Source organism: Mauremys reevesii, linkage group 7, assembly GCF_016161935.1.
Source record: "Mauremys reevesii isolate NIE-2019 linkage group 7, ASM1616193v1, whole genome shotgun sequence".
Classification (NCBI taxonomy): Eukaryota; Metazoa; Chordata; order Testudines; family Geoemydidae; genus Mauremys; species Mauremys reevesii.
The window spans coordinates 69,054,921-69,072,781 of record NC_052629.1 but is presented as its reverse complement, the minus strand read 5'-3'; the positions used below and the strand labels follow the sequence as shown (position 1 = coordinate 69,072,781).

The following is a 17,861-nucleotide window of genomic DNA, read 5'->3' as shown; positions in this document are numbered from 1 at the left end:
AATAAGAGTTGCAAGCGAGCGACTGTCTCCTCTCAGTTTGTTTTTAATTTTTGTAATTAAAGAAATAGAATTTTTGACAGTGCAAATTAGTTTCATAATCAGAAAGCGTGCACCAAATATACCAGAGACCATAGCATCTGCAGCATTTTCTAGTGTAGCTTTGTTTTGTGCCACTTGCACACAAAGACTGTCTGATCCCCTGGTAAATACCCTGCGATTGCTAAAGAAATACATAGCTTTACTCCTGCAGTCAGCACTTTTTAGGTACTGTGGTCAAAGAAAGGCACATCAACTTCAAATATATTAACTCCCATCAGGAAGTGGTTTTACCTTCCGCATTTGCTGTTATTATTCAGTGGGGGGCGGGAAAACAGTTTGTAGTGTAAGATGTATGAAATCTATTTGGCTTTCCCTTTCCACTAACCAAGGTGGGGGATATGCAACATAGGGGGATATAAAACATACACGTTTTAACGGCACCATTTTCTAAAATTTATGTTAATAGTGAAAATGACCATATTTCTTTAACTGCAGAAGTGTGACCATCTCTAAATTGTGAACTGTACTAATTCATAAAATGCCTCTGCATCTGTTGGCTTTCAGTATATATGGAGCCTCTGTAATAGTTGATCATGTTTGATACTGAGAAATAAAATATTCAGACTGATTTTCTTGTTCAGTTTTATTCTATTAGCAAAACAGACTTTTTCTATGGAGAATACATTCTGTAGGGGCACAAGGGTAGATTTCAGGCAACAAAATGTGGGAGAAATAACCAAGAGTGTTATTAAAAAAAAGCATAAACCTTCCCTTTACATTTCCCTAATCTCATTTCTACATTCATTATTACTGTGTTTAAAAAAAGAGTGGACCAACTTCATTTATGGTGTAACACCAATGAGGTTACACCACAAATGAATTTAGCCTTTTGTACTGAGTTTCTTTATAACCAACAGTACTCTCCATTTTCCAAGAAGTAATTTGCAAAAATGCATAGTGTCACGCAGTGGCAGCCAGATCACGTATTAGTCAAGCCTAGTGACTTCAATGCAGCACAAAGAGGAAATGTCGAACTGACACCAAATAGCCTTGACTCAAACTGGTCCAGGGGCTTTTCACACACCAGCCCTCTTGATCTACAACCTCAGATTTTCATTTCTAAACACTGTGCCCATATTGTACCTAAACTAAACAAACAAAAAAGGTGAACCAAACCCTGAAAACCACCCACTTCAGGCAAGAAACAAACTGAGCAAAAGCACTTCTCAGTCGCATTTATTGCTGTGCTAGTGAAAAGTCTGTCCATACACAATACTACAAAACATCTGATGAAAGACATTGAGAAGAGAACTTTTAAAATTTCATGTAGAAAGATAACACCCAGATTCAAAAAAATTACTGAAGCCACACCACTTCATATTAATGCACAATGATATTTTCTGGCTTCTATTTCTGGGTCCAAATCAGGAAGTTTATGACTAAGATTAAAAAATACATTAAAAATTGGATTTACAAGCCCAGTTTTAAAAAGTAAATTTGCTTTGTTGTGTTCCTGATATCACTGCCATTTATTAAAACAGAATTAAAATCTAATTTACTTGCTGCTCCTGATGATGTGTATTTTTGCTGACCAAGCTGAGTTAAATGCGAGATGTGAATAGACCGGTCAGTTTCTGTTTTCAGTCAGTTTCTAGTCATCTGAACTTTCCTGATTTCATGAACAATTTGGCTTGCAAACACTGCTGGGTCTGAATATTTATAAAAGTGTTTAAGATGAACTTCTGAACACATTTGAACTGATGTTTCCTGATAATAATTTACATGTAAGATGATTAAAGTAAGAACCAAACTTATTTTGTAACTCAAAAACCACTCAGGGTCCACTTTGAGTGAGGTCTGAGTTGCTTCTTGTTTTGCTGATGGGCCTGCTCAGAAGTGGCGCGTATCATGGAGCTTTCCAAACTTTCAGCCTCTCATGGAGCTCTGCTCAGACAGCGACGCTGTTGGGGATGCGGTTTGGGGAAAGGTAATAGTAGGGTAGTTTTTTGTTCTTGTTTCGTTCAGTGATGACGCTGACGATCTCATCAAGATCCTTGCGGAATTTCATCATGGCCTGCTTCACCGGCTTCTCTACGAAGTGCTCATCTGGGTACATACCCAGGAACAGCTAATTGTAGAAGACACAAAGAAATCACTCTTGGCGTAGGCTAGAAATAAACCCTGGAGCCCCAGCTGTTCAGTCTAAACGTCCCATCCTGCAGCAACGCAACCCCCTCTCCTGGGACACTTCAGCGCTGCTGCTGGAGACTTTGGTCTGTTTGGATTTTAAAGAAAAGCTGCACCACATACCCTTTTGCCATCATGTAGCTCTCTCCTTTGGGCAACTACTCCAGAGTGTCCCTAGGAAGCTTCCATTGTTTCACCTTTTGAGTTGAGGCTCATCTCTTCTTACACAGAGTTATCACTGTATGTACCCTCACTCAACTGCCATCCCTTCAAAATGTGTTCCACAAACCTGCATGAATTTGGCCACACAGCCCCTTTGCAAGGTAGGTGACTATCATTATCCCATTGACAGCGGAGGAAACAGGCAGTGGGAGGCAAAGCGACTTGCGAAGAGTCAGGAACAGAACCCAGATCTCCTGGCTCCTAGTTTATGTGGTTTTGCCATGACCCTCCTTCTGCCCTCTCCGATAACTCTAGGTCACAGAACCCTCTTGGTTGGAGCCATGATAGAGATACAGTAATTGGCAGTGCACAGCCCACTTGCCAGCAGGACTAGCAGCTGTGATATCATCGCCCAAGTACTTGGAAGAACTGAGGTCATAAAGCAACCGGTTCTGTGGTTCTACAAGTATTCAAGTGAAAAATGTTAACCCCTTCCTTGCCTTGTGAGATGAGTGAACCCCGAGCAGTCAGACTCCTGAGAGAGAATAGACAAGGTCTTGAACTTACTTCATTCTCCTGGAACTGGCTCAAAGCCCAGACAGCTCCAAGATGCCAACAAGAGCGACCCCTGTCTGGCAAGCTCTCCACAATCTGCTCAATTGTGACTGTCCCCTTTTCTGTAGGGGGAGGCTGCCGCATGGTCGGAGGGGAGTTGGGAATCCAGGAACACCAGTCATACTGAGAGATGCAAGACAAAGCAAGAGAGTGCAGTGAAAATCACAACCATTGGCATTTAGGAAAGTCACTAATACAGCGTTATTGTAGCCATGTCGATCCCAGGATACCAGAGAGACAAGGTAGGTGAGGTAATATCTTTTATTGGACCAACTTCTGTTGGCAAGAGAGACAAGCTCTCTTACACAGAGTTCTTCCTCAGGTCAGCTGAAGAAGAAGAGTTCTGGGTAAGCTTGAAAGCTTGTCTCTCTGGCCAACAGAACTTGATCCAAGAAAAGATATTACCTCATCTGCCTTGTCTCTCTGATACCCTGGGATCGACATGGCTACAACAATACTGTATATAACAAAACGTCTGCACGAAGTCAAAACCAAGGAAGATTTTGCTTCTGACTGTGGAGTCTTTCCAGTCCCTCCAGAGCAGAGGTGTAACTGGCTTGGGATTTTTGGGATATTGAAAGCAACCTACTTTATATAGTAAATTGATGCTATTTTTCCTGGCTGGGCACAATTTTTAATTAGGTTCTCCCAGGCCAAAATGGGTCTGCCTATATGAAGAAAAGAGAGAGAGAGAGAGAGAGAGTGTGTGTGTGTGTGCGCACATGCGTGTGTGTGCAGTGGGGCTGGGGGTTAGAGTCAGGTGAGTTGAAACACCCCTTGACACCTAGTGTACATGCAGTTTACCACGTTTAAAATCATGTTAGCCTTGGCTGTAGCCTTGACTATCCCTCAAAGTTATAAAAGGACAAGCTAACAGGATTTTAAAAGGCTTAAACTGTGTCTACACTAGATATTAAGGGACATTTCAGTCATGTTGCTTAACTTGAGTTAACTGAGTTTAGGAAAGCACTTCTTTTGTAGTCCAGACAGACCCACTGGAAGACTATTCAAGTCTGGTGAGACACTTAATTTGTTCCACATAGGAGATAAGGGGAGATTATTATACATTTTATTTTTCAGAGCTGTTCAATATTGGAGAAAAAACAGGATTCTAAAGGTAGGCTGTTTTGTGGTGGGTATACTGCCAGCACAGGGCATGTTGGGATACCCCTGTTATTATGTAAAAATATAAGAACATAGGAACAGCCATACTGGTTCAGATCAAAGGTTCATCTAGCCCAGTATCCTGTCTTCCCACAGTGGACAATGCCAGGTGCCCCAGAGGGAATGAACAGAACAGGTAATCATCAAGTGATCCACTCGCTGTTGCCCATTCCCAGCCTCTGACAAACAGAGGCTAGGGACACAATCCCTGCCCATCCTGGCTAACAGCCATTGATGGACCTATCCTCCATGAATTTATCTAGTTATTTTTTGAACCCTGTTATAGTCTTGGCCTTCACAACATCCTCTGGCAAGGAGTTCCACAGGTTGACTGTGCATTGTGTGAAGAAATACTTCCTTTTGTTTGTTTTAAACCTGCTGCTTATTAATTTCATTTGGTGACCCCTAGTTCGTTTTATGTGAAAGAGTAAATAACACTTCCTTATTTCCTTTCTCCACACCAGTCATGATTTTATAGACCTCTATCATATCCCCCTTTAGTTGTCTCTTTTCCAAGCTGAAAAGTCCCAGTCTTATTAATCTCTCCTCATATGGAAGCTGTTCCATACCCCTAATCACTTTTGTTGCCCTTTTCTGTACCTTTCCCAATTCCAATATATCTTTTTTGAGGTGGCGGGACCACATCTGCACACAGTATTCAAGATGTGGGCATACTATGGATTTATTTAGAGGCAATGTGATATGTTCTGTCTTATTATCTATCCCTTTTGCAATGATTCCCAACATTCTGTTTGCAATGTAGCATGATGAGCCCCATCGTGGGACTTTAAAACCAGCAAGTGTCTCAGTAAACTTTAAAATGGCCTAAGATTCACTTCCTCATTGGTTGGGGTTATTGCACTTTTGAAAATTTTACCCAGCATGACCTAAGAGTCGAAGGCCCATTGACTTTCCATGAAAGTTAGCCTTCTAAGACGCTTCTGAAACGGGACTTAGGCATGTTTGAAAATGTTACCCATAATCTGAACACTGAAGCCAAAACGTTCAAATCTGGGACTCAAGTTAGGCACCAAAATCCATATTTAAGCACTGAAATAAGTGGCCTTTCAAAAGGCACGGTTCCCATGGACTTAGATGGTGTTTGCCGGAGGCTAGATGGGTATTTTAGCATAGAAGGGCAATAGAGTGTGTAACCATACATTTAAAAAAAAGTTCCCACTGCAGCTGCACATCCCAACTGATATGAGCCCTATTCTTGAAAATAAGAACGTGTGAACCCGATGCAGGAAATAAAGGGGTTAATGAGGGCCTAAGAGGCCAATTAACCCAACTGGCTGCATCTGGAGAGTGAGCTAGGCTTAATTAAAGGTGAATCTCAGCTGGGGAGGAGCTGGCTGGTTGCTTTAAAGACTGCAGTCTGGAGCAGAAAGGGGTTGATGCAGGGAGAAACTCTGCAGTCACTCTCTGGGAGTAGAGAGTGGAGACAACGGGAGGATCAAAGAGGCTGTGTGGGAGAGAATTGGCCTTGGGATCCTCTCCTGAGTAGAGAAGTCTGGCTAGAGGCCCGCAGAGACATGGAGCAGCCACAGGGGGGTGGAGCAGGTTCCGATGGGGAGCCCTCATACTGAGCGGGACTTCCGGGAAGAGAGCCCTTGCGGGCGTTGGAATGAGGGATGAAAGATCAAGTTTGAGGAGGGCAGAAGTTGGTTTTAAGATTTGGCTGTTGGTTTGGGATTATGCTGGAGGAGTCCAAGGGGGAGCCCAGGGAGTCCTGGCCCTGCGAGAAGGGTGAACCTGGCGATGCAGGGGAGAGAAGGCCTGGGAAAAGACCACAGCAGGAAGAAGCCCAGGGAGGAAGCTGGGGGTGGCTCTGAATAAACAGACCTTGCCTGCTCACCAGAGGGTCCCTGGGCTGGAACCCTCAGGAGAGGGAGACCCTGGGGGTCTCCTACCAGTCACTGGTGAAGGAGGCATGAAGCCCCCCGATATAAGGGGATAGGGACACTGGAAAGCCCTGAGACAAGGGTGTGCAAAGACCACAGGGCCCAGCATCGGGGCCAAAGACTGGACATAAGGAGATTGGACATTTATTTGTTAGACTCTCTGGCAGGGAGGGGACTAAACATGACTGGCCAGGGGGCTGAGTCATGAGAAGAGGCGGGCCACAGTGGGACCGGCACGATGGTCAACAGGAGGCACCCAATGAGAAGAGAGCTGCTGCTCCACACCCAGCCATGAGGGTAGCGCTCCAGCAATGAGTCCAACTCTTCTACACCCGTACCTGACCAAAATTCACAGCCGCGTGCTGGGCTGACGCTGTGAATATCGCCACAGTTAGATATTCCGATAGCTTCTCGCGGGTCTTGATTGTCTTCGGAAATCCTAAAAGGGGGAGGAGAAGAAAGCTGGAAATAAGGTTTGGATCAGTTATGGCACACCTGAGTTATTGGCCTGTGGTAGGTCAAACAGCACATGGCTTTCTGTTCCTGGCTTCTGCTATTGATCTGCCTTGGGGCCTCTCTGATCCTCAGCAACCCATCTGTAAAATGGTGGATACACTGACCCACCTCACAGGAGGATTTTAAGGCTTCACTGATGTTTGTAAGGCCCTGTGAGATCCTCAGGTGAAAGGTTCTATATGAAGGCAAAGAGGTGTTTTTATATTTTAAAACAATTATATTCTATTTCTTCCGACCAGGTCCCCAGCAGCTAAGGACACAAATGAGAGCTGAGCACTCTCAGCCATTCCCCTTTCACCTCAGTTCACAATTCAAGCTGGGCAACGTTGTACAAGAGTAAACATTGCTGCACTATGTCTAAAAAGTCTGGTGAGTAAATGACCCAGGAGGCAGAAGGACAATGACGTATGATTAGCCTGAAGGCAGCATTGAATTGATGGTGGGAGGTGGGAAAATGGCAATTCTAAACCTGCACAGGGGAACAAGGGGAGGAGGAACAGAAATATTCATATCAGACACCCTTAAAACTAGGTAAAACCAAGTGGAGCTCCAAAGAGGTGATTGCAGAGAAAGCCACACTTTTTTGTTAACCTATGGGAGACAGCTGGGGCCAGAAAAGGGAGTAGGGGGTCTCCTGTGCATAATGCTTTTCCCACCAGCAGAGATTTCCCCACCCTTCCTTGAGGCCAGACTGTGCGGGGAGGTGGAGGGGGGATGCATATACAGGTGGTGAGACCAGAGTCACATAATCTATGGGCAGGTCCAATTCCAGCCAGCAACTTCCAAGAACGGGGAAGCAGAGAGACAAGAAAGCGAAGGTGAATCCAGCTTTGAAAGCATTGTGAGGGTTGCATCTTTCCAAGTGTGCAATACCTTAATAGCAAGGCAGCGATGGCACAACACTGGGTGAATCTGAAGGGCAGGGAGATATGGGTATAGCCAGTGCCCTCCCTGCTTACGGCAGGGCTTGGACTAGATGAATCAAAGATGCTTTTCTATTTATTATGTGTATTGTCCTGAGGCCCCGACCAAAATAAAGGCCTCATTGTGCTGGGGGCAGCACATGCACAAAACTGCCCGTCCCAAGAAGCTTACAAACCAAACAGACAAGATGAAGTGCAGTTATCCCCAATGTACAGACAGCAAGCTGAGGGACAGAGACATTAGAAACCAGATCTCCTGTGCCCAATGCCTTAACCACAAAACCAGGAGGGAGAGACTCCAAGGTGTTGGGGTGTGTGGCTTTGAGCTGTGGCTGGCACCATGGAAGACTCAGCCTTGACCAGGCTTACACAACTCACCTGAAGACTTGTTGCCCTTCATTCCATAGACATAGACGTCCTTGACGAAGGCCTGAAGCTCCACGTCCTCACACACGACCTCATCACTCTCGTAGTAGATGTCAATCACGTCTGTCGTGAAGCTTCAGCCGCAGCAAGGGAACAAAGAGCAGAAGGGAAGCCTTGTCATTTCCTGGAGACCCTTTGCCATGGTGTCTCAGAGAGCACATCAAACATTGCACGGGCATGGCCACAACCTTCTGAACATGCATTTGCTCCCAGGACAGGAGGCAGTGGAGGATGTAGGGCTCCATGATCTCAGAGGACCTCATTGATGGCAATGTGGCTTGGGTGGGAAGTCACTCTAGCACCTCTGAGTCATCTGCAACTATGGCATTATCTCTGGCCTTTGCACATCTCCTTCAGCCTGCTCAGAATGATGTCATTCCCTGATCTCCCCACCCCTGTTCTTTGACTCCCTCCATTAATTCTCTCTGGCCTCCTCAATCAAGTCTGCATTTCTTGCCTTCCCCTTTGAGGCTCTGCCTAGATCTCTGATGACATTTCTTCACACTCCCTTCTGCCCAAACCTCCCTTTCTCTCCTCCATCTTTACACTCTTTGCCTGCAGCTCCTGCCTAACCCAGTGCACTACGTGATCTATTCCAACACTTCCATTGAACTCCTTTGAGCTCAGTGGTTTGAGCATTGGCCTGCTAAACCCAGGGTTGTGAGTTCAACCCTTGAGGGGGCCACTTAGGGATCTAGGGCAAAATCAGTACTTGGTCCTGCTAGTGAAGGCAGGGGGCTGGACTCAATGACCCTTCAGGGTCCCTTCCAGTTCTAGAAGTAGGTATATCTCCATTAATTTATTTATTTTATAAAATTTTATTTATTTAAGGGCTGCTGACACAAAGTGTTCTTAAACAAAATCCTGCAGCAGCTGAAGATAAAGCTCTCCACATTCTCCACTGTCTTCCCCCTGGGGTATAAAATGCTCCCAGTTCTCCACTAACCCCACTGGCAGTGTTTTAGATCCACCTCGTCCAGATGCAGAGGATTATACCCGGTACAGAGCAGTGCAAAATCGACCCCTGTGTGTCAGAATTGCCTTCCTTTCACTGCACTGTGTTTAGCCTACAACTGGAAGAGTAATTTGCTGTGTGACCAGTAACTGCAGTGACCAATATCTGCACCCCATCCGAGCCGCTTAAGAACAGAGCAAACAATATTGACAGTGGCACTTACTGTGTCGGAGGACCCTAGCTGAGGTGTACTCTAGTGCTTAGGCCGTGACCAGGCCTCTGCATGACAACATGTTCACAGGTCAGTGTGTCACAGACCCTCTAACATGTACAATTTGAGAGTTCAGAAACTGAACGACTCGTTAATGAAGGATGTTTCACTGAGGACCAGATTCTGACACCCTCCCTCCATGCTGTCTAGCACCTGCAAGCACTCCCATTGGCAGCCATGGGGCTATCGATGGAATAAAGTACTATTTAGTATTTGTAAAGGCATATAAGCAAGATTAATCAGTAAAGGGGAGAAAAACACCACCCAGTGCATCAAGAAAATAACCACATGAAAGATGGGACTTCCTTGCCTTTCATCTGGGATCTAACGGTGTCGGGAGATACTCAAGATAAACAGCTGCCAAACCAAGAGCTGAGGATGGGAGAGTTTCCAAATATGATGACTATTAAGAACATGCACTAATGCTTTTCACATGAAAAAGTCCCAGCAATCTGTACAGCTTTATCTTTACTGAACTCCCTTGAAAAAGTCATGTGATCAGAGATGAACGAGCTTTAAAAAAAAAAAAACCTAAGGGGGGAAAACCAAGAATTTTTGAAAAGCAGAACACGAAGGAGAACAGCCACATGAATCAGTCAGTTCTGCAGGCGTGATTCAAACGACTGTGTGAGAATGCAACTTCTAACTCAGTGCATCTGCTGTGTGTGTACATAGTCCGAGCTGCTGGCAAAACTCAGGCCTTGTCTACACGAGAAAGCACACTGGTTTAACTTAAATTGCTTTTGAAACTAGTGCAAATCCCGGTGGGGATCTACTTTCAGTTCAAGAGGGCTTTAACTCAGTTTAGCTGAAGCCTAATTGGCTTAAGCAAGAGGAAGTCACTCTCAAACCAAAATAACGGCCTGTCCACATGTGAAATCACAACTCTCTGGTGTCAATGAGGCCTGTTGGCCCTGCCGAGCTAACAGCTCTGGGACAGGAAGATGGATTCTATTCTGGCTCATCCATCGCTGACAGAACAGTTGATTATGTTCCATCTTGTGGCCAAATTCCACCCTTGTTTAACCCCGTGCAATCCTACTGAAAAGCATGTGCTGCACAGGTGTTTCGGGGCAGAATTTGGCCAGCAGAATCTCTGTCACTGGTCAAGACACGTGAGAAGGAAAGTACCCAGCATGGCTCCCAGAGCCCAGGTTCAATTTGCAGAGCTGGCAACAAACACCCCCCCCCCCCAACACACATTTTTACTTGCAAGAACAGACAGGCAGGTTTGATCCAAAGTGACAGACACAATAAACCTGGAACCCCAGGATGGAGTTTCTACCCTTCCTTTTTAGAGCAGAAGTGTCATAGACACACAGTGTCTCCTACCTCTTTACCACCTCCCAGACTTTGATGCCATCATCCCGATAGTAGTAATATGGAATATCTTCCTTGCTGTCCATCCCTTTGGCTTTGATTTCCTCTGGGAAGCAGAGGGAACTGTAGGTAAGTTCTTTCGTTGCTCGCTGGACCATTTGCACATGTCCACCTCCGCCAGTGGCATTCGCCTTCAGTGTAAAGAAACGAGACTCAAGAGCATTAGGAGAATGTGGTTGCCCTTGCTGAGGTCTCACACGCTCTCCTGTCCACCTCCCAGCAGCTGGTATGGGAGCAGGCCCATGCACATGTTTCTGCAGGAGAAACTCAAACCTCCACGTGAATTACTATTGGCTTAGCCAAATAGAATGAGACTGCACATTTGAGTTTGGATCTTTCACACTCATTTAGTGGATCATCATTCACATCCAGGGTTTTTCCAGACTGGTTTTCTCCCACTTATAGCATCTCCTAATAATACCTTCCATGTATTGCCAAAGGATCCCAAAACACTTTACCACACATACATGCACACACGCACCCTAGAATCACCTGGCCTGTCACTAGAATGCAGTCACATCTTGGGTGGAACATGCCAGCAGCTTAATCGTGCATCATAATTTTACATGACAGTTTACGACAAGAGGTGAAGACGGATACAGCACCCAATTTCGAGGGGTGGTAAGTATGTAATTACTCAAACTGGAATTTGGCCAAAACAACTGGATCACATCTTATGAAATGTGCTATGGGACCAAATCAGAAGTGGCCCAGGCTTCAGTTTACATCTCATGTGGAAGTATGGCATGCCAGTAACAAGCTGCATCATAACAGCATCTGATTAAATATTTTTAAAAATGTTCTTCCCTCTAAGTTTCTCTCTTTCTAACATATGGCCCCACCACCTTCCGATCACTCATCTTGTATTTACTGAATTCTAGTTGCTTAACCTAATCATCTGCATCTGACCCCAAATGGAAACTGCTCTCAGTGGAGGCTCAATTACTGAAAGACAGCAAAATCATTATCTGTGAACATCCCAAGCTGCAATTCTTCACACTACACTTATCTCATTTTCATTGGTTACCAGCTGGCCTCCTGCCTGACTGATTCTCTGCCAATATACAGCAGGATTTTTCCTTTAGTGAGCAGTTACCTGTGAACTTCTGCATGGTGCTGTCTGCAGTGCATACATGATGCTGTAGCACATACAGGGTGCTGGGAAGTTTAGAGCAGATTCAGTCATGCTTAGTGAGTGAGATCTGAGACAACTGCAGCTCAAAGTGGAATGGCTGCAAGTTGATAGCAGCAGCAGCAGCTCCAAAATTCATCATCACAAAGCCATGATTCGGCTGTTTTTTTGCAATTTAAGGAAATGGTGGTCAGGACTGACGCAGGGCACTGGTGGACCATAGAAACCTATCTTGCTTTCAGCATCACTTCTAGCAGGGTGTTTAGTGAGACCTGGTTTATCTCCTTGTCTTATCAGACCCTTACACTATTTTTAGTACACAACCGATGCAAATAATTAAACACTTCAAAAACAAAGTCTAAGAACTACACTTAAATAAGGTTAACTTTTGGGCACGAACAACACAGCAATGACATCTAGTATTCAACACACAAACTCCATGGGTAAACATCTTCACAAGCACCTAAAGTCCCATTTTCACTTCTGAAACTCAGTCACTCAGGTGCTTTGGAAAATTGTACCCTACAGCCCTATAATGTACAAACATACCATGTGTTTGCTTCTATATCTATACAATTATACACGTCTGCATATAATTGTGTGTGTATGTATACGCCCACATGCACTTGTGTATTATATAAGCTCAGTTCACACAATCCAAACAGCCATTAGAGCCTATGATACTTAATTACTACAGACCCCATTCAGTTTTGAATTAGTCAATTAAAGGTGAAAGGCAGTATCTTCATGTTGTTTCATGCAACTTTTTGAACATCTAGCACAAGAAACAAAACACAGCGCAACAGATAAGGGAGTAAGCCTTACAGTCAGAGGAAGGGTTGCCGGGTAGTTGACGGGGGAAGAAAAGCAGAAGCATGATTCTCTCACCTTGTCAAAGAGGCCACATTCACAGATGAGCTGCTCTCGGGCTTTGGTGTTGATGGCTATTGTGAAGCGCACATGGGGTACCAGGAGCTGTGCAGGAAAAGAGAAAGGAGCACAGTTTGATTCACCCTTTATGATTTCATCTCATAGCAAATGTCTGACAAGTTTAAAGACCTGACATTTCAGACTTTGTTGTGATGTCACCTTTGAGTGCAACCAACCAAACTATCTATACAACTAATACAACTTTGTTTTCTCCTGGTTCTTCAAAATATTCAGCCCACAGAAAGGAGAAAAGTGCCCTGAAAGCTGCAAACCTTTGTAAGTTTTGAGCCACTGCTTCTCAGTCAGCCCTTGTTGAAACAGAGTGATAATCTCTCCGGCACACGCTCTCACTGGAATCTATTATTCTTCCTTGAAAGTAATTACCTACCTTGAAAAGGGGGTGCACAGCAGGCAGCTGCCGGAACATGGCTATACCAAACACTTCTGAAATTAAGTGTGTCCGCAGAAGATGGGTCACAGTCTGATGCATGTGGAAATCCGAAGAGCGAACCCAAATTTTCGCCAATAACCAGTCGTATTTGTCATCTGACGGGAGGAAAATGGGATTGTCTGGTCCAGGGGTTTGATTGATCTGAAAGGGTTAAAAAATCATTTTTTAAAACACTGCCAATAACAATGTACAGTGTCCCATTAATGGCTCAGACAACAAACATACCTGGATAGCAATGGGAACTATCTTATTCTCCATGTTCTTATACAGTAAGCAGATGGGTGCAGCCAGGTACTGTAATGTGCATGGGTCCGTTTTATTGGCATCAATACCATCCAGCAGTTCATAGTCCACTAGGAAAATGTTCCCTTGCTGCAGAAAAAGAAAAGGAGGCAACACATTTAAGCAGAGAGATGGAAGGGGGCACAGGAACCGACTCACCAGACCAGAGCGTTCTGCCTCTGATAGTCTCAGATGCTCTGGACAAGGTGCAAGATACCCCATAGTGAACTATTACAGAATCATTTGCCCATGTGGGAAGTTTCTTCTAACCTCCATCAGTCAGAGGTTGGTTTATGCCCTGAAATCGTAGACTGGCAGTTGGACCAGGTTAGCCCAAGCTGTGCTTTGTTTAACTTACCATTTAAAGATCTAACTTTTTTCTAGGAGGGCTGTTTGCTTTAGTGACGTGCATCTTGCTGGGGCTGAACAGCTTTTTATCCAGTTTGGCTTTTCTTATGCGTGAGATATGATGATCATTTGCAGAACACATTCGCCACATCGCTGTGGTACATTACCTGGTCAACTGGTTTGCGACTGCGCAGTGCAACATTCCGAGTTTGCTTTAGCAAAGAGTTATGCTCTTTTTAGGCATTTGCATTGTGGTCACTTGACACATGCCATCACATCACATTGCCAGCCCAGGACAGACTATATGACCAGAGCAATGGCTTATCCCCACCCCCATGTTTCTTTGCCATTGCGACTCCACTCTGCATGATGTAGGAGAGCAGACCACTGCTAGGCGAGAGCTAGGAATTCAGTCCATTCCATCCTAGCCTTTTGCTGAAACTGCCAGTAAGGGAAACAAGGTGGATCAGGTGATATCTTTTATTGGACCAACTTCTGTTGGTGAGAGACACAAGCTTTTAAGCCACACTCAGAAGCTTGTTTCTGTCACCAACACAAGTTGGTCCAATAAAAGACATTACCTCACCCACCTTGTCTCTCTGCTATCATGGGAATGTCATGGCTACAACTACAGTGTAAGGGGGACAGTTAGTGCCAACTGCAGCATTATTTTTTGTGATAGGGATATTTCTCTAATGGGAACTGGACTAAAACTTGCCTACCCAATACTCAAACTGCAGGAGTTCTCCTCGGAAGTGAAAAAGGTGAGCAGAATTGCTCTAATCTAAAAAGTTAGCTTTGCCATTGCAAACCACATGAAAGGAGATAACTGAAACCATGCCAGGATAGTACAGTGATTGGAGTGTTGTTATAAATATGGAGAGACAAAGTGAAAGAACAAGTCAATGCTCATTCAATGCTGTACCTTTATTTCCTCTTCCAGAGTCAGGTTCCTTTCCAGGCTGCATTCTACCATATCGGTGGTAACTGGAAGCTTTGTGGGTAGTTCTCTGCATCTTTTGATCATTACAGGATTGCATCCATTCAGAAACTGGTATCCAAACATAAAATCTTCCTGCCAGTGCTGCATCACGTATTCTGAAGGAGACACAAACATGCAGCACCCATATCACCACCTCCTGATGGTTTTTGCATTATACTATGCGCAGAACCTCACTAAGTAAATGAGATATCCAGAAAAAGATTTGTTTTCAGTATCTTTTGTGTCCTACATGTAATAGGGATTTATAACAGTCACTGAAATTAAACTGCCCTAGTAGTTGCAAAGGGATAATAAAATATCTTCACTGTTTACTTTCTGTTCTAAGCTATTGCACATTGTATCATTAATTGACCACTCTGTTCCCACCCACTTGTGGCTACATTTCAGTAGAGAGAGAAGCAATTCTTGAACACAGAAAGTTTGCAAAGCATTTTGGAAACCTTTTGGTGCTGTAGAGATGAAAGATCATTAGGTATGGGAATCAATTATAATCATACAGGGAGATTCTGTATCCACTTGTACTAGATTAGGCAACATTACACTAACAAAATGCAAAATTCATTCATCCTTTTTTTGTTTGTTTGTTTTTGTTATATTTTTTGCCATGCTATTACTTTTGTGTTGCACTGGGGGTTTCCCACCATTATCTTGTGTTGTAGATTTCATAACGTCATGCTGCCATTCCAGCCAATGACACATGAGACAGGAACACACAGTATTCACATTTCAACATCAGGTTACACCAAAAGAAAGTTCAGTTGATGCCTCATAGGGGGCGGGGGGAGATTTCCAGTATTTCTTATTTTCTGCCTGAACAGACATTTTTATGAAAGCTCCTTCTTGTCTACTCTAGCTTAAAGCAAGAAGACCACAGACATATGGAAATATAAAGATGAATGGATCTGAAAAGTAAAATATTTCAAGACAGCAATTGCTTTCTACCAGAAGTAAAATATTGTGGATTGCTTCAAGATTATATTTCCATCATGCTTGCAAATAGCACAGTGATTTTGTATCTGTACTGGAAGTTGGGATGAGGTGGCAACATTTCTCATGTTTGGGACAGAAACCATGGGATTGCAAAGAACAGTAACTTGAACTCATCCTCATATTGGTCCCGGTTCTGCAAAATTTACACATATGCTTAGCTTTAAGCAAGGGAATGGTCATATTAAGCACTAATTCTAATTAAATAAAAATCAAGCACACACACAAATGTTTGCGGCATTGGAGAGCCTTATTAGGACAGAAAAGTTATTAGTTAATTTATATAGCTTTCATCTATAATAAAGTACATTAGGAAGCAATCTTATTACATGTAACAAAATACTATAATCAGGTTTTAACAGTTCTGCATGTCTTATGGGGCACTGTTTCTTGTATTCAAGAGTTCATAGACATTACCCATATATTTTTTAATTCCCATTTTGCTTGACTAAACAGTTAATAGCTTCAGGGAATCTATGTATAAAATTCTTAACCAGCACCTAAGGAAGTTTAAAGGGACACCATCAACTTAAAAAAACCTAAACATTCTTCTGTCTGAAAATCTTTTACCTACTATTGTTTCAAGTAACAGCGGAGATTACTACAATTAACTGAAAGGGATCAGAGACAAATGTGTTTTATTTTGGTATCTGACAGCACTTGGTATAGAGTCAGTTTCACTGTTTCCCTTTCATAGTCAGGGAGGGAAGTTTTCCCGGTTTGTGTGGGTTTTTCACACAGGGGTGGCTCTAGGATTTCCACCGCCCCAAGCAGGGCGGCACGCCGCAGCTCCGGTGGATCTCCTGCAGACGTGCCTGTGGAGGATCCGCTGGTCCCGTGGCTCTGGTGGACCTCCCACAGGCACGCCTGCGGATGCTCAACCGGAGCCGCGGGGACCAGCGGACCCTCTGCAGGCATGCCTGCGGGAGGTCCACCGGAGCCGTCTGCTGCCCTCCCGCGGGACACCGCCCCAAGCGCGCGCTTGGCGCACTGGGGTCTGGAGCCGGCCCTGCTTTCACATAGCAACACAGAGAGAAAAACATAAATAAATTTGATAGTAAAACCCCAAACGTTGGCAGGAGAACTTGGGAGCAGGTGTAATCATAGAAATGTCAGACTGGGAGAGGTCTCAAGAGGTCCTAAAGTCCATCCCCCACACACTAAGGCAGGACCAACACATGAAACTACTTTTGATTGATTTTTGGATTAGCATTTTCAAAAGTGCACTTAGGTTTCTATACCCCACTAATTTTCAGTAAAAATTAGGAGCCTAAATCACTTTTGAAAATGGGGCTTTGGGTTTGGTTCTCTGGCCTGGACCAGGCAGGATTTCCACAACAGTCCCTTCTAACCTTAAATACGATGAATTTGACGTGTAAAGTTTTCAGAAGTGCCCAAGGGACAGATTTACAAAGGTATCTAGGCATCTAAAGATGCAGACAGGTGCCTGATGGGATTTTCAAAAGCACTTGAACAGGTTAAGCGCCTAACTCTCCTTGAAATCAATGGGAGTTGGGCACCTGGCCTGCTTAAGTGCTTTGAAAAATCCCATTAGATGCCAATGTGCATCTTCAGGTGTCTAAATACCTTTGAAAATCTGTCCCTAAGCGTCTTGGGCACTTTGATAATGTTCATAGATTTCCTAAGAGCGAGAAGGGACCACCTAGTCTGGCCTCCAGCCTAGTAGGGGGCAGAAACCCTCCCCCGGGGAATCCTGCCTCCAGCCCAGCTATTTGTGTTTGAAGTAGCACTTGGTTTTCGAGTTGAGTGGTGTCCTTTTGGCCCCATAAACTAGAGTTCTAACTGCTCATCTAAACTGTGCTTTTCAGACAGCATGTGGCTGAGGCAGATCAGAACAGAACAGACACTGGCGTGAGCCACTTCCCTTCCAGTTAGTACTAAAAAAGGGGAACAATTAGTCACTCTATAAAGCAAACACTGACAAGTGAAGACAAACCCACCAGAGATCGTATTGCTGATTCGGACAAAGATCTTCTCGAAATCTGCAAAGTCACTCCAGGAGGACTGGAACATGTGCATGAAGCGGTTGACATAGAGATTCTCCATCCTATGGAAAAGACGACAACACTAGAAAGCCATTTGTAGCTTCCTCACCAGCCCTTCTTATACTTCTCCCCTTACCACACACAGCTAGTAAATTTCATGGTGGTGAACTGTGTGACCTT

General features: G+C 44.2%; 1 protein-coding gene and 1 long non-coding RNA gene across 3 annotated transcripts in view; one reads left to right on the top strand and one right to left on the bottom strand.

The window, feature by feature from the left end:
• Positions 1–667: 667 nt before the first annotated feature.
• ALOX5 (arachidonate 5-lipoxygenase) overlaps positions 668–17,861 on the bottom strand; it is a 61,546-nt gene continuing 44,352 nt past the window's right edge. For both annotated transcript variants that reach the window (XM_039482132.1, XM_039482131.1), the window contains exons 5-14: positions 17,637–17,743; positions 14,611–14,783; positions 13,281–13,427; positions 12,993–13,196; positions 12,563–12,649; positions 10,495–10,673; positions 7,889–8,010; positions 6,410–6,510; positions 2,956–3,126; positions 668–2,167 (exon numbers count right to left, since the gene is read on the bottom strand). In XM_039482132.1, the coding sequence (XP_039338066.1) occupies positions 1,988–2,167; positions 2,956–3,126; positions 6,410–6,510; positions 7,889–8,010; positions 10,495–10,673; positions 12,563–12,649; positions 12,993–13,196; positions 13,281–13,427; positions 14,611–14,783; positions 17,637–17,743 (1,471 nt within the window). In that variant the 3' untranslated portion in view covers positions 668–1,987. The remainder of the gene's footprint in view (positions 2,168–2,955; positions 3,127–6,409; positions 6,511–7,888; positions 8,011–10,494; positions 10,674–12,562; positions 12,650–12,992; positions 13,197–13,280; positions 13,428–14,610; positions 14,784–17,636; positions 17,744–17,861) is intronic.
• Positions 2,841–6,938, top strand: LOC120369166. Its single transcript, XR_005582979.1, has 3 exons — positions 2,841–2,942; positions 4,084–4,120; positions 6,827–6,938. It is a non-coding gene; the product is annotated as an uncharacterized LOC120369166 (long non-coding RNA).